Genomic DNA, 14,440 nt, shown 5'->3' on the forward strand with positions numbered 1-14,440 from the left:
GCTTTGATCTGGATGGGTCGATAATACTGCCTTTGGGAGGTGAAGGACAAGAAATCTTTCACTGTCAAAGCAAATGTGAAAGCTATTTAGCGAACGTCAGCTAGTTTATCTAACTTTGATGCAGAGGTGGGACCAAGTCATTGTTTTGCAAGTCTCAAGTAAGTCTCAAGTCTTTATCCTCAAGTCTCAAGTCAAGTCTCAAGTAATGTCAGGCAAGTCAGAGTCGAGTCTCAAGTCACTGGTGTAAAAGTCCGAGTCAAGTCACAAGTCTGAAATTTTGAATTTCAAGTCCTTTCGAGTCATTAAAAAAAAACGAAAAAAAGCATGTTGCAGTTATGCTAAATGTAAATATTAGACCATGTAATTTTAAAATCTGTGTTTTTCTCAACACATGACAAAATAGTGAACTTAGAAAATATACACAAATTGTGAAATTGCACCTCTTTAGAATGCAGCTCAATTAAACCTAGCTCCAAGAATAATTTTCACCGACAGTTCTGAGATAAGCTGCATGTTATTCTTGGATGCGGTTGTAGGACCGGCTTTAAAATCGCATGACAAAAATATCATACACATTAAAAAAAAACTGCATCACCAACGTAGCCTGGACAACATTTGCTAGTTAGATGAAGTCAGCTATCTCATCGTAGCATATTTATATGCATATTTATAATTATACGGTTCTTGGAGTGAGTGCATACACTCATGAAGTTTAGTAACTTCCGGTCACTGCAACAAGCCCAGGTACAGTTTACCGACAGATGGGTACAGGACCTTGAAACGCACCGTGTAGAACGAAAGACCATCGTACGTATCATAAGTTTACCAGTCTCACAAATCGTCGTCATAAATACACATTCGTTAACCGTTTATTAATAGGACCTTTGAGCTCAATGGTAATTAATTAGTAGTGGAAATAATTTCTGGTACGCGTTACAGAAATGTAGCAGTGACAACAATATTGTATGCTGTAATCGTACTGGGCAATTAGTGATACAAAAAACCTGTTTTATCCTGTGAATAAAAGTATATGTTTTTGTCAATGTACCATAATAACAGAAGCGAAACGCAATATTGTGTCAGGACAATTCACTATTTATGCACAATAAACAAAGGAGCATAGCGCGACAATTTCTGTTCAGCGCCAGACTTGCTTGTAACCTATATCACCAATTATGTTATGAAAATGACGTATTAACTACAACAGCAGACTGACCTTTGTGGAAATGCTTGGAGCAGACTAACCTGTGAGCTGGAGTGTTCTGGGACGTTATATTTGATCTTTGAATGGCTGCAATCCAGGCCATCCGTCGCCTGTTTGTCACTTCGGAAACATGGCTCGAACAATTTCTCTTAAACGTCGTAATCCGATAACAACCGATCTCTTTACCCGTCGGCTTCCCGTGGCTGTCATGCGACCGGCTATTGCAGTTAATAATACAACAGCTTCTTGACATTTTTGTGTTTCTTTTTATCGCTGTGTAACTGATTTTAATTGAAAGCCTGCGTGCGCTAGTACCGCTTGCCACGAGTTCCCAGAATCCTTTGCGGTTCTACCCGTGAATGACGTCACATTTTCAATCTCTATATAATATGCGTGTTAAATTTTATATTTGGGGTGAAATTAGAGCTGGGCGATATGAGATTTTTTCATATCACGATATGTTTTTTTCATTTCAGGCGATAACGATATCTATCACGATATAAGCCAAATAACTATATTTGTAAGATTTAAATGTGCCGTTGCTCACAAGTAAAATGTGAAATAATCAGCAGCTTGTTTTGATTTAAATATTTATTTCCCATAATAAGTTCAACAGGGTAGATGTACTTAAGGAACATGAGACTTTTTCAGATAAATAAAGGCAAATATTGCAAACTACACAAAAGGCAGCCGCTAAAGCGTTTAAGTTTCAAAATAGAACAAACGAAACAGACTAAATTGTCAATTCCACTTAGAAACAAAATATTAATTCTAAAAATAAATCTTAGTTTGTTTTACAGAAGATCAGACAAAACTGACTAACTTTTGTCAATATCAAATAAACTGAGAACTAAAAGGAAATTCTCAATCTCTCCTTGTTGTATAGCTGAGCTTTTCAAACAGTTTTAACAGTTACTTTAGTCTGACAAAAGCCGAATGACGAATTAGCGCTTCCAGTCAGAGACTGAGGCTACGTCCACACGTACACGGGTATTTTTGAAAACTGAGATTTTCCGTTTTCGTTTTAAAAAATAATCCCGTCCACACATAAAGGCAGAAATGAAGGAAAACGCTGCTATGAACATGCCAAAGCAGCAGGTGGCGCTAGATTCCTAACCGTGCAGAAATGTTGGCCAATCAGAAGTCTAGAAGCCTCGGTGGGAAAAAGTAAACAAAGCTGGGGCATAGAAGCAGAACCGAGTCGTATGTGTGGAGGGACAGTAACTGTGTGTATATGTAAGCATTTAAACACTGCAGAGAGTAGAATTAACAGTAACAGTATTGTAGAAATTCATTTCACCGAAACAATAACGTGGCGCACAGTGTGACGCATGCTCCAGTTTATTGTATTTCCAGACTTGCTTTCGGCACAATTTACAGTGCACGCTACTCTATTTTTTGTCAGACTTGAAATAGCCGAAATACCTTCACACTACGGAACTTCTATGGCTCTTCCGTTTGACAATCTCTCCGGCATTGGAACCATCATCTGTTTTCTCTTCGGTCACGCTCGGTTGATTTTTCTAGTCGGCACACTCATTTCCTCCATTACCCGCTGGCTGCTTCCCAAACAAACACACGTGCGGCTTGGCACTTGTGCTGTACGTAACAAGCCACGCGACGTGACGCTGCGGCTGTGATTGGTTCGGCTCTGCGCTACTTAATTTGGATTGGCTGACCTTTTTTTTTTTTTTCTTTGAGGACAAGAGCGGCGAGGTCTATCGCGATAGCTTAATTTCTCTATCGAGTAAAAGTTATATCGCGATACGTATCGTTATCGTTCTATCGCCCAGCTCTAGGTGAAATATCAAGTCTTTTCAAGTAAACCGGTTCAAGTCCAATTCAAGTCCCAAGTCATTGGTATAAAAGTCCAAGTCAAGTCACAAGTCTTAGAACATTTTTTCAAGTCAAGTCTAAAGTCATAAAATTAATGACTCGAGTCTGACTCGAGTCCAAGTCATGTGACTCGAGTCCACACCTCTGCTTTGATGCATTCATTAGTGTCAGGGTCACTGTAGTCAGTGTTCTAGGGCAGCAGCAACAAACCAGTAACACTTTAGTTAGCGTTCCTTGTTCTGATGGGACTGAACAACTAACCAACATTTTGTTAAAGCTAAGCTTGCAAAAACAACAGGTAGATAGCAGACCTCACAGGTGGGCTTTCTATAGCAATATGAAGTCACATGAAGAGTGATTTAGACAAATGAAAGGTTGTTAATTCTGGGAATCAGAATGTCAGAGAAATACAATACATACATGTCCATGCAGATCTGTGTTGAGCAGCATGAGGGCGCAGGTCAATGTGTGGGCTCCATCTGTAAAGGGACAGTACACATGGCTGAGGTCCGCTAAATGTCACACCACTTCTTTCCAAGCACACACACTCATATAAAAACAATAGTGTACAAAATCAATGTACATACAGTTTTTCAGCACACGTCTGCAGTGCTGCACAAAATATATCTACACACTCAAATAATATCATCTGGTGCTATAAAGTGATTTGCAATAGTTACATTTTAAGAATTGAAATGCACCAGCTTCATCACTGCAATGCAAAACTATGGGCCATGGACATTTAGTCAACTGTTTTCTACATGGACACCAACAACAGCCATTTTTTTTTGTCTTTTTTCACTTTCTGATTATAATACTGTTACCCTTGATTATCTTTATCATCACCTTCACAGCTCTGACCTTCAGAGGTGGGTGTCTGGGGGTTACAGTGGCAATAGCGTCTGGAGAAATGGACAAGGACCCGCTCTCTCTCCTGGGTTTCGCCCATCAGTGGAAAGGCCTTTAAGAAGTTCCTGCCACACATGAACAACCTTATGAAACATTTTTCTCAAAAAAACCCCAAAACTTCAACAGTTAGTCCTGCTTTTTAAAACTCAGGTCATTGTGGCATAGTGCAGTATGGTACAGGTTCCACATCTAAACTGTAAATAAATCAGAGGGGATCAGTGTCAAAATCATTGATTGATTTGTCAACTGACACTTTTGTTAAACAACAAAAGCATATTATTATCACAGATCTGAGCATTTTCTGTTTTTGTTAACTGTGCTAAATTTAAAGTTATTGGGCATCTTTCTTTGCCTTTAGACAACAATTCTGATGGCAAAAGAGCCAAACGGGACAGGCAAAAAAAAAAAAAAAGTTATTATTCTAGGGAAGCCATCTTGGTAGCTGACATCTTTTTTTCAGATTTAGATACAGATGATGCATCTAAAAAAATTTTTTTCAGAATTCATCACTTTGGCTGAATGTACTTTGAAGATCCAGAATATGTAAAGATCCCAACAGTACCAAAATGAATGCAGGATGTCACTTTTCATCAGCATTGTTCACTCAACTGAAAGTCCTGCACTGAAGGCAGCAGTCTGAGACAGCAACATGTCAGATACAAGACCGTGATGTACTCTGCAGCTGTCAGCTACACCAGCTAACTGTACTGAGCACGACAGCTTGATTAACACAAAGCTAATGTGTTGTGAAGAGGGAATGTGAAGAACACACACAGCCTAGGTGCATGCACTAATAGCTCTACCATCACACATTCATCACCTGCCAGTGCTGAGTGGGCATTACCTCAGGGCGCGATCCAGCGACAAGCCAGAGAAATCAAAGAAGCTCAGGTACTCTGATGCCACCATCTGGCTGAACTCATTACTGCAGGGAGACAGAAAGCACATCAACAAATGTTATATAAATGTTTGATAACACTATGTTACAGCCACGACTAAGGGTGTAACTCCCCTGTGATTAAACGGAACTTCATTATATTTTATTTCAAATTACAATACAGTTATATTTACCAACAAAACAGTTAAAACCTGACTTGTTGCGCCCTTATTTTTGTGTGCCTACTGGGAAATATTTATAGATAATGGATACACATTCAGATATGAACACACATTGAGGAGTGTTTAATGAAACTTTTTTCTGTTTTGTTTGTTTGTTTGTTTGATTTTTACATCCATCATCTTTGTGTCTCGTGGATATGGAACACTTGTGGCAAGCCCACAAACCTCCCTGTATTGGACCATCACACCAGAGTGTGTGTGCCTGTGTTAACTGTCTGTATGCATGCTCACTTCTTGCCCAGGTGTCTGGCCACATCGCAGCGTTTGAAGCCCTCGAGGTGATAGAGGCGCTTGGCAAGCCTCTTCGCAGCCTCACAGTCAGCTCGGCAGCCATTGGCCAGAGTATCCGTGCTCCCGTGTTCCAGACTGCCCAAATCACACTCATCTGAGTCAGACAGCCCGTCTGTGAGGTTGGCATCGCTGAGGAGGAGAACACACACACACATGTAAAAACAAACACGCAGTCGCACACACAAGCAGGTACCCAGGGTAATGAATGGAACGCATGCCCATTATGGACACCCACTCACTCACAGCTAAACAGAAAAAGCTCAACTGTGAAGCATAAAACTCAATTACATAAACATATGCTCACATGCACAGAAAAACAAGTCAAATGAGGTTCAAATGACTTGTTATGGCAGTGACCCACTTTCACTGTCACTTAATGTCCTACTTTGATGCAGTGGATATGATGGCTGATTATACAGCTGAAGCTGCTTTCACCTGCCCCAATCTCCTCTAAAAAGCCCCACTAATCTCAGACCGTGGACCACTAAGATAATTAGAATTAAAGGGCTATATTAAAGGGCTATAACATAAAGAAAACCCTTTAATTCTACCCTTCTATTTTGGGAAAATGCAGCTGGGAAGTTAGTAAAGTAAGCTTCTCAGAAGTGACCAAGTAATGCTCCTTCCCTGGCCTCGATGGTAGCTTTCCCCAAACACCCAAATGTGCTAGTTAAACGCCCTTTGCAACCTCCTTGTCTATCAGTCAAATGTCTATTCCAGCTGTGAATGAGTCTGTGTGAGAGTATGAAACAAGGAGTTTATGCCAAAAACAGAATGCACTTAGTCACCCCTGCAGGAGTAATAAAGGTGAAGAACAGATAAAGTGAGTGTTGAGAACACGACAGAACGTGCTGTTTTCAGCGTAAAGTAATAACTTGCACAGGCTGAATCGATGACAGATTTCCAACACTATGCACCATGGTAACAATACATGGTAATGTTTCAAACTGAAATGTGTTAACCGTTGCTGGAATATACCATTTTATAAGCAGCCTGAACTGATTATTAAGCTCTTTTCTATTTCACCCAAGTGAGTTACTCATTTAAGCTTATGCTTAAACATAAAATAAATAAATAAATAAATAAATAAATGAATCATACTTTCAGCCAGTAAAAGCCTAAGTAGAAGGATGTAAAACCACTGCAGGGGAAAGCATGCTCAACAGGCCTAAAGCTGCATAAATATCATTCATGCTCTGATCCTAGTGATCTAACACAAATTTGATGTTTATATGAATAAAGTCAACTTCATTCAATTTATTAGAAGTTCCACATGTATTGTCCAGGGCATCGATATAAATGGAATACATTTGACAGGGGTGGATGGGCATAAAAGCTTTTAGCCTAGTGATTTAGCACTGTACATTAAATTGGGGGAAGTAAAAACTTTTAATCTTTATATACCTTTTATATAACCAGGAAATGGAGCTCTTCAGATTTAGAATCTCTTAGGCAAGAGCTTCCTGGCCAACACAGAAACATTAACCTATGATTAACCTAACATGTTTTTGATTGCAGGGGAACCCAGAGCTGACAGACTGAACAGAGAAGGCCCATGCACAGGTTGAGACATAGGACCTTCTTGCTGTGGGTAAACAGTGCTAACTTGCTTAACCATCATGTTGCAACAAAATGATTTTAAAAAACTGACACAGCAGCAGGAGCTGATGTTCTGACTTTTTAATCACTAGTATGGGTCATGCTTCAGAAAGACACTAAATTATACATTTTGCAAAATGAAACTTAAAAGCATCTTTCATCAGACCCTCCCTGTCTGGCAAACGCAGACATATTTCAAACACTGCACTGTCCAGCTTGTAAAACAGGATTTGGCGTTACAGAGTTTTACCCTGAGGACATCAGCAGGTTTCTGAGGCTTTCAGTCACAGAAGACACTACATAACTTCTGAGTAGCACCATGACAGCTAGGCTGAGTCTCATGCTACAGTTGGCAACCTTTAATAAATAAGGGCATTACTGCAGGCTGTGATGAAGGCTACTGGGGGCTGAAGGAGAGTTTAACAGTCTGTTTATTCAAACAAAAGGCCCCACATGCTCTGTGGCTGTTAAACTGTTGTAAAGACAGCATAGATAATCAATGCAGAGTATTAATTAGTGCCCTGCTTATGTATTTATGACTTACTGTGGCAGCTTGACTGATGTTATATCCACTGTGCTGCACTGCACTACATACTTTGCACACTGTTATGCACGCCAGAGTCAATCAGTGGGAAGCTGTGTAGCCTTTTTACTGGCATCTTAATAAACAGTGAGGATTGTTTTTGATTCCAAGTCATTTCTGTGACTTCTGTGTGTCGATAGAGACTTGACATTTCTCCACATGTGATGTGCACGTCTGTAAGACACTTGCTCCATCCAGACCCCACAGGCAAAGTATTGGTTAAAAGACAGCATAACGCCCATCCATGACAAAAGAAAAAAAAAAAAGCAAATGGAAATGATACACCACTCGCATGTTTACCAGCATCCTGATGACAAATGAGGTACACGCATTCACCTCCGTCAGTCTCAGCAGCATTTCTTCATTTCCTGCTGGTCTCTGGTCTCTGCATCCGTGATGCGCCGCCAGCAGCCCCAACAGATGATTCAGATGTCTTTGCATAATGTGATCAGCCCAATTTCATTACCCTCGTAAATTCAATACATTAGGCACTGCTGTCGTAAAGGATTAGTTGGTTACTATGGATACAGCGGAAGCTAAGTGTCCCACGCTACAGGAAGAAGAATGAAAGTGGACAAAAATCCAAAGCTACAGGCGAAATCACAAATGACTAGTTTCCATAGCTAAGACTCAGTCCCCTGACTTCACGCACTTTAGCTGACTGTGTGCTACACCCATACAGCTCAGTACCACAAAGGACTCTGATTTCCCTGCTCCAGGCAAGGATCCACTTTCATGTCTTGGCTGATTCATTAATCTCATAGAATCATCATCTGGCCCTTGATCTGCTGGGGCCAATTTGCCTTGGTAGCAACAGACTATTACCCCCATAAACAGAGTACCCAGAGTCACAGGATACATAAACTTCTTAACCACCAAGAGTTGGGTCATACAAACTTCTCCAACTTATCATAGCAAAGCATCACTTCCAAGAATGACAACGAGATTGCAGATAAAGCCAGCAGAAAATGGCCACTGACAGCGTGCAAAGGCTCAGCCTTGGGGACAGGGTGGGGAGTTTCCGGGAGGAGTAAAACTAGCTGCTCTTTGGAGTGGAAAAGGGGCCATCAGATCTGGTTTAGGGATGCGATTAAAATGCTTCCTGCACAGCTACCCCATAGCCAGCTCCTCATCAATACACAACTCTCACCCACAAAAGCTTAGTTACTTGAGACACAAACAATTAGATGAAGGGAAAAAATTCATAACAACAGGCAAACATGTTGATATACACCTAATAAAATGAGTGTGCCAGACCATTAAAACAATATCCAGCCTGGTGTTAGCAGTGAATGTGCTTTCGCTTGTCTGATCATATTAATTCACTGCATTCAGAACGTCCTTATAAATCATTCAAAACTCATATCAGTCGTGGGGCTAAATTGCTAAAACGATGCCAGTCTCCCTCCCGTGCAACGGTCTCTGGCACACAAACACAAAATATTAGTGAGAGGGACACAGTATTAAGTGTCAGCTATCTAGTGCAGGTCTTTTGTGAAAAAGACACTCAGAGTTACTGAGGGCCAAGTGGCACACAGCAAAGCTATTAGTCTACGTGAAGGCACAATTTTGTATCCCCAGGCCAGTCTTATTCAGTCAGTGTGACCGCCACTCAGTCTGCGCTCGTGTCTGTGTGACTGTGTCATACTCAGAGCATGATAGGACATGTCTCTGACTCACATGCTAATCTCTTTAGCTGTGTACTACCCGTGCCCACAGCTACAAGGTGTGTCTGTGTAAGGTGTGTGTGTGGGTGTGTGCATGAGGGAGGAAGCGGAGGGTCCTAAATACATCTTGGATGAGTGTAATTACCAATTATGGGGTAAACCAAATTGTAAAATTCTGTGATTTTACAGGCTCTTCTTTTGCTTTTATATAGCCTACACTGATCTATGGCCAAAGTGATGTATAGCAGTAGAGGCAGAAGTAAAGCTCTGTGTGTAGTTGTGCAAGCGTGTCAGTGAGGTCATCTGTTTCAACTTTTAGATTGAGTCTTGGCAGAAAATGAAACTAAAAACAAATGTAAGAACGGAACCTAATACAAACAACAAAGGCACCTCTGTGAATAAAAACACTCGTTACCATTAGTTCAGTGAACCGATGACAGTAGCAGCCTTTACTGTTTATTAATAAACAAACAGAATCACACACATTACTGATATTTGCTCTTTTCCGTAGGGTATAACACTGGTGGCTGCTACAACAAATCAGCCGTACTGATTTTATAAGAAGCAGGCAGGTGACAGCAATCAGGTCTTTGGCTACAAACCATTTATTACATATTTTAATACATCACTAGAACTGAATCCAACAATAACTGATTAAGACATTAATCACTTGATCAGTAAGCTAGTGATAAAGTGACTTATTTTTAATCATTTTCCACTTAATCAGAGGGGTGGTGTTTTTAGTTTTGGCTCTTCGTTTCCTACCACTGTAAACCCATCAACCTGAACTTGGCAGCTTATGATCTGTCATATCTTCAATTAAATACTGAACTGAACTCTGCTGTACCCACGACATCAAATAATCTATCTAGCAATAGGTGAATTATTAAAACAATAATAATAATAATTCCAGCAGATTTGTTTTTTTTTTAATTCAAATGAAAAGTAATAGCTAACCCAGTCCAGCACATCGTCAGCCACGTGCCACATTAGATTAAAATACGGTTTGTCTTTTTCTTTTCTTTTCTACCATAAATATGCCTTTCTATGAATATTATTCTAGTATCATGGGAATTTTTCGCCAGGGTCAACTTACACCACAGCTACCTCACTATTTCCATTTTGCCACGCAGCATAATTGTTAATGTACCCACCCATCTGGAGATCAGAGCTTTAAAAGAGTTTAGAGAGATAAAGCCAAGCTTACAGGAGTTGCAGCAAAAAGTCGAAGTGAACATCATATTCCTCTTTCCACATCTCGGATCTTGGAAATTAGCGGTTAAAGGCGTGCTACGGTCCGACCGCCTCATCGTCCAGTATTCGGTGAACTGTGCATCGGCCCGGCTTGGTGATCTAACTTTCAGCCAAGTCAAGTTCTATAAAATCGCAGCGTATTCAGAGACGATCAGTGACACTGCTGTGTTATTCCACTACAACGCGAACATGCACGGAGTGTGTTTGGAGGGCTTTCCTTGAAGTTTCTTGGTTGGTCTGAAAGCTCTATTGAAGGGAGGATGTTGGGGGCGGAGCGAGCACTGGACAGACTTTTTTTCTGATGAATAGCGCTGTTCCTAGTGGTGGCTTTACAATGGCCCTGTGTGTCCCAGCCAAGACAACTTCCTCTGCATTATAGGGCTGAGAGCCAGCAGATCAGTCCAACGCCAGCTGGACGTCCTGTTTTCTTAAAGTTCATTAAGTCGCAAGCAGTTAGTAGATGTGAGGATTTCTGTGCATGCTCCAAGGTAAACGTAAAGCCACCTGAGCTTAATATGACAAAATATGACTGGTTGGCTCTACTTTGCAAGAGTTTATCACCGGATAGAGAAAAATCCAAGCGTAATGTCCATGTGTAATGAACAATGAGACATTTAGCTAAAAATATCTACAGATATAACAGAGGTTAAAAAGAGGTGGGAGACTGATGGTTGCTATGTAAATATAATTTAAATGAGACAAAAATAACCCATCATGTAAAGCACACAAAACCACAGAGTAATATTAGTACATTTGCTAGCTAGAACACAAAGGCCGCTTTCTGATCTGATGGAAAGAAGCACAGAAAAAGAAATGACAAGTGTGGTAGGACTCGACTTAAGAGGTCAAAGAAGTGCAGGAGACTGATGCTGTCCAGTGTAGCAAGTGATTTATTCACCATTTTGTGACCCAAACAATATTTACAAAAAAACAAATAAGAAACTCAACTCTATAATTAACTCAGTTCAAATAAACATAACTGAACTTAAATCAACAGACATTAAGGTCAAACTGCACACAGCTACACTGACCTGAACCTTTCTTTCTCAAAACACCTGAGTTCTTCTGCTTAAAATAGTCCACTTAACCAAACAATTTCTCCTCTGGACTATTCCATTAAGTAGGTAGGTAAGATGAACATGATTATATTCAAACCTCTACTACTCCTCTTTACTGGCAACATAAACTCTGTGGTGTAATCAATACATATTACAACAATAAATCTATTTCTTCATAAACCCTCTAAACTCAACTTTATTAAATTATAAGAGTTCTTCCCCTTCTGCACTTGGTCTCTTCCTGTGACCTCAGACAAACCCAGAAGGTATAAAGCAGGAAGTAAAACTACATCTCCTCCTTTTGTTTCTGGAAGACAGGTAGGTAAGGTAAGTTCTAAACAATACCAATTAACAGTTGAAATAAATAACATGTTAACTTAACAAACTTGTAGGAATTGATTTAAACCAAGATGTTATATTATATAATCTGTAAAAGTGCAAAACATAAACAAACCCGGGATAGTAGATGTTTGCCTATTGCAGACCATATATGAAATATGGTTAAATCAAAACAAGAATGTTAACTAAGAATATAGACAAATGGTCTTCTCACCCACTTTATCACAACAAGCATCTGTATTGATAAAAGTAAAAAATCAGGAGATAGGGTGTGGAAATCTTTTTAAAAAAGCTATATATATTATACACTTTATTAAGTAGACCTGTTCTACAGGTGATATCTAATCAACCAGTCACAGGACAGAAAGTAAATGCATTTACACATGTAGACGTGGTTAAGACGACCTGCTGCAGTTCACACTGAACATGAACGTGGTTGTTGATGTGTTTCAGAAACTAATAATCTGCTGGGATTTTCCCACACAACCATTTCTAGGGTTTACAGAGATTGGTCAGAAAAAGAGAACCTGTGCAGTGAGCAGCAGCTTTCCCTTGATGAAAATACATTGATGCCTGACTTCAGGAGAATGGCCACAACTGCTCTGAGCTGATAGGAAGGCAACAGTAACTCAAATAACTACTTGTTACAATCAAGTTGTGCAGAAGAGCATCTCTGAACACACATTTCATTGAGCCTTGAAGCAGATGGGCTACAACAGCAGAAGACCACAGAATACGTGCCAGCTAAGAACAGGTGGTGTAATGGTGTGGGGGTAAGATAGACAGCGCACAATGTGCTTTGAGGCAGCAGCCAAGAAAGCTGTAGTCCGCGTCTGTGAATACCCGTGTGTACACCTGTGTGCATACCTGTGTGGATCAGCATGCTTGCATTCCAAAGGTTTCTCCATGTAATGATCTGCTAGGGAGTGTGGGGAGCCACAGCCCCGTCCTCCAGGGTATGAAGCAGGTATGGAGGAGATCAAAACTCCAGACATCCAGAGGCCCCCAGAACACAAGAGACCAAGGAAGACCAACAGAGGGGCAGCCGCGCCACTGTCCCAGTAAGAGCTGAAGAGAGTCCCAGATGAGGGCTCACTCAGCAGCCGCGGAGCAGAAGCCAGGGGGAGTTGCAGTGACGCGCCCGTGAGCTCCGCCGGCAGCCAGCTGTGCCTGAGTGACCGAGCCCCAGGCCGAGAGGCCGGGGGCACCCCACCTCCGAAGTGGCCCGAGCGAGCCCCAGGCTCCAGGCCCCGATAAGCGGCCGCCAAGGAGTGAGCCGGTGTGTACCCGGACGCCCACCCCCAGACACAAAGAACCACCAACGCACCGACACCTGAGGGAGTCCGCCACTGGAAGGGGAAGTGGTGGTGGGTAGAGATAGGCCTCCAAACCTTGGAGGGCCTGAGATGTCCCCAGAGAGGTGGCGTCTGATACCCAACCTGACATATAGACACAGACATGCAGGCACACACAGACACAAACATCCATTCCCACCCTCATGCTCTCATATGCACTAACTCCACACTCAACCAACGTGGAGACAGACATAAAGAGACTCTGTCCCCAAGCGTACTCTACGAACCGGGTCTAGGTACCTTTGCCCCTGGAGGGGGGAACTGCACCCAGACCCAGGTGGTGTTACCCTTTTCCCTGCGGTGGGGAGAGGCAGACCGCCCCGACTCCGCAGCAGCAGGGAGGCCCCACACTCCAGACCGCAGTCGGACGGCCAACTCCTCCTCCTAGCCCCCCCGCTCCAGCAGGCCGCAGAGAATGGGGGTGAGAGAAGACTCCAAACCTCCCTCCACCCGCTCATTGTAGTGTTGATGCATGTGTGTTCTAAGGTGCAATTAAAACCCAGGAGGGCATGGAGCTACCTGCCAGAGAGCAGCAGGTAAGCGCATAGTCCCTCCTGCTAGCCCTCAATGTCTACGTGTATTTAAAATTGAGAGGTGGGCAAGGTGCATCTAATAAAGTGGCTGGTGAATACAGACAACAACAGTGGCCAGACTACTGTTTTTACACATCTGAACACTAGTCACAAGTCTGTGTTTTTTGGAGAGGCTTCCTATGACTCATGGATAACCTTTGTCATTCACACACAACCACACAGACAGCAGAATTTATAAACCTGTTGTAGCACAAATATGATGCCGCAGCCAACAGCACGTGGAGGAAAAAAAAAAAAAAGATTCAGCTTTTCAGCTGATGAGGTTTTAGAAGCGAAATGTTGCCTTAAAAACATGTAGCTGATTAAAACAAGCTCTTATTTTATGCATTTTAGTCAATCAGCCAGTGAAGCTTGACTCAAAAAGAACTTTGAGCTCCACCTGCTAAGTTGCAAACATAAGTGAACTCAATACATAAAAAGCCTTGCAAAACAATTTCTTAAAATAGTCTGTTTACCGCTCACATGCGCAAACAGAGGTAAATTGCACTGTTTGCTGTTTGCGTCTTACTCTAAGAATTTGTATTGTATTTGAGCTCTTAATAGGAGTTACTATTACTGTTGACTGCAAGCCCAATTAAACATTGACAGTTGCAAGCCACACAAGACAACGACTGATTGATGATTTAGATGAAA

General features: G+C 41.6%; 1 protein-coding gene across 2 annotated transcripts in view; it reads right to left on the reverse strand.

Moving 5' to 3' along the window:
• The window catches only part of psd2 (pleckstrin and Sec7 domain containing 2), a 40,062-nt gene that overhangs the window by 6,969 nt on the left and 18,653 nt on the right, over nt 1–14,440 (reverse strand). Inside the window, exons 4-7 of one of the 2 annotated variants that reach the window (XM_085419702.1) lie at nt 5,300–5,488; nt 4,794–4,874; nt 3,887–4,014; nt 3,461–3,519 (exon numbers count right to left, since the gene is read on the reverse strand). In XM_085419702.1, coding sequence (XP_085275828.1) covers nt 3,461–3,519; nt 3,887–4,014; nt 4,794–4,874; nt 5,300–5,488 — 457 coding nt within the window. The remainder of the gene's footprint in view (nt 1–3,460; nt 3,520–3,886; nt 4,015–4,793; nt 4,875–5,299; nt 5,489–14,440) is intronic. The other variant, XM_085419706.1, reaches the window with a different exon arrangement.

The sequence above is a fragment of the Rhamphochromis longiceps genome, linkage group LG2 (assembly GCF_057381845.1).
Source record: "Rhamphochromis longiceps isolate RC_006_pf linkage group LG2, R_longiceps_female_GT1.1, whole genome shotgun sequence".
In the NCBI taxonomy this organism is placed as follows: domain Eukaryota; kingdom Metazoa; phylum Chordata; class Actinopteri; order Cichliformes; family Cichlidae; genus Rhamphochromis; species Rhamphochromis longiceps.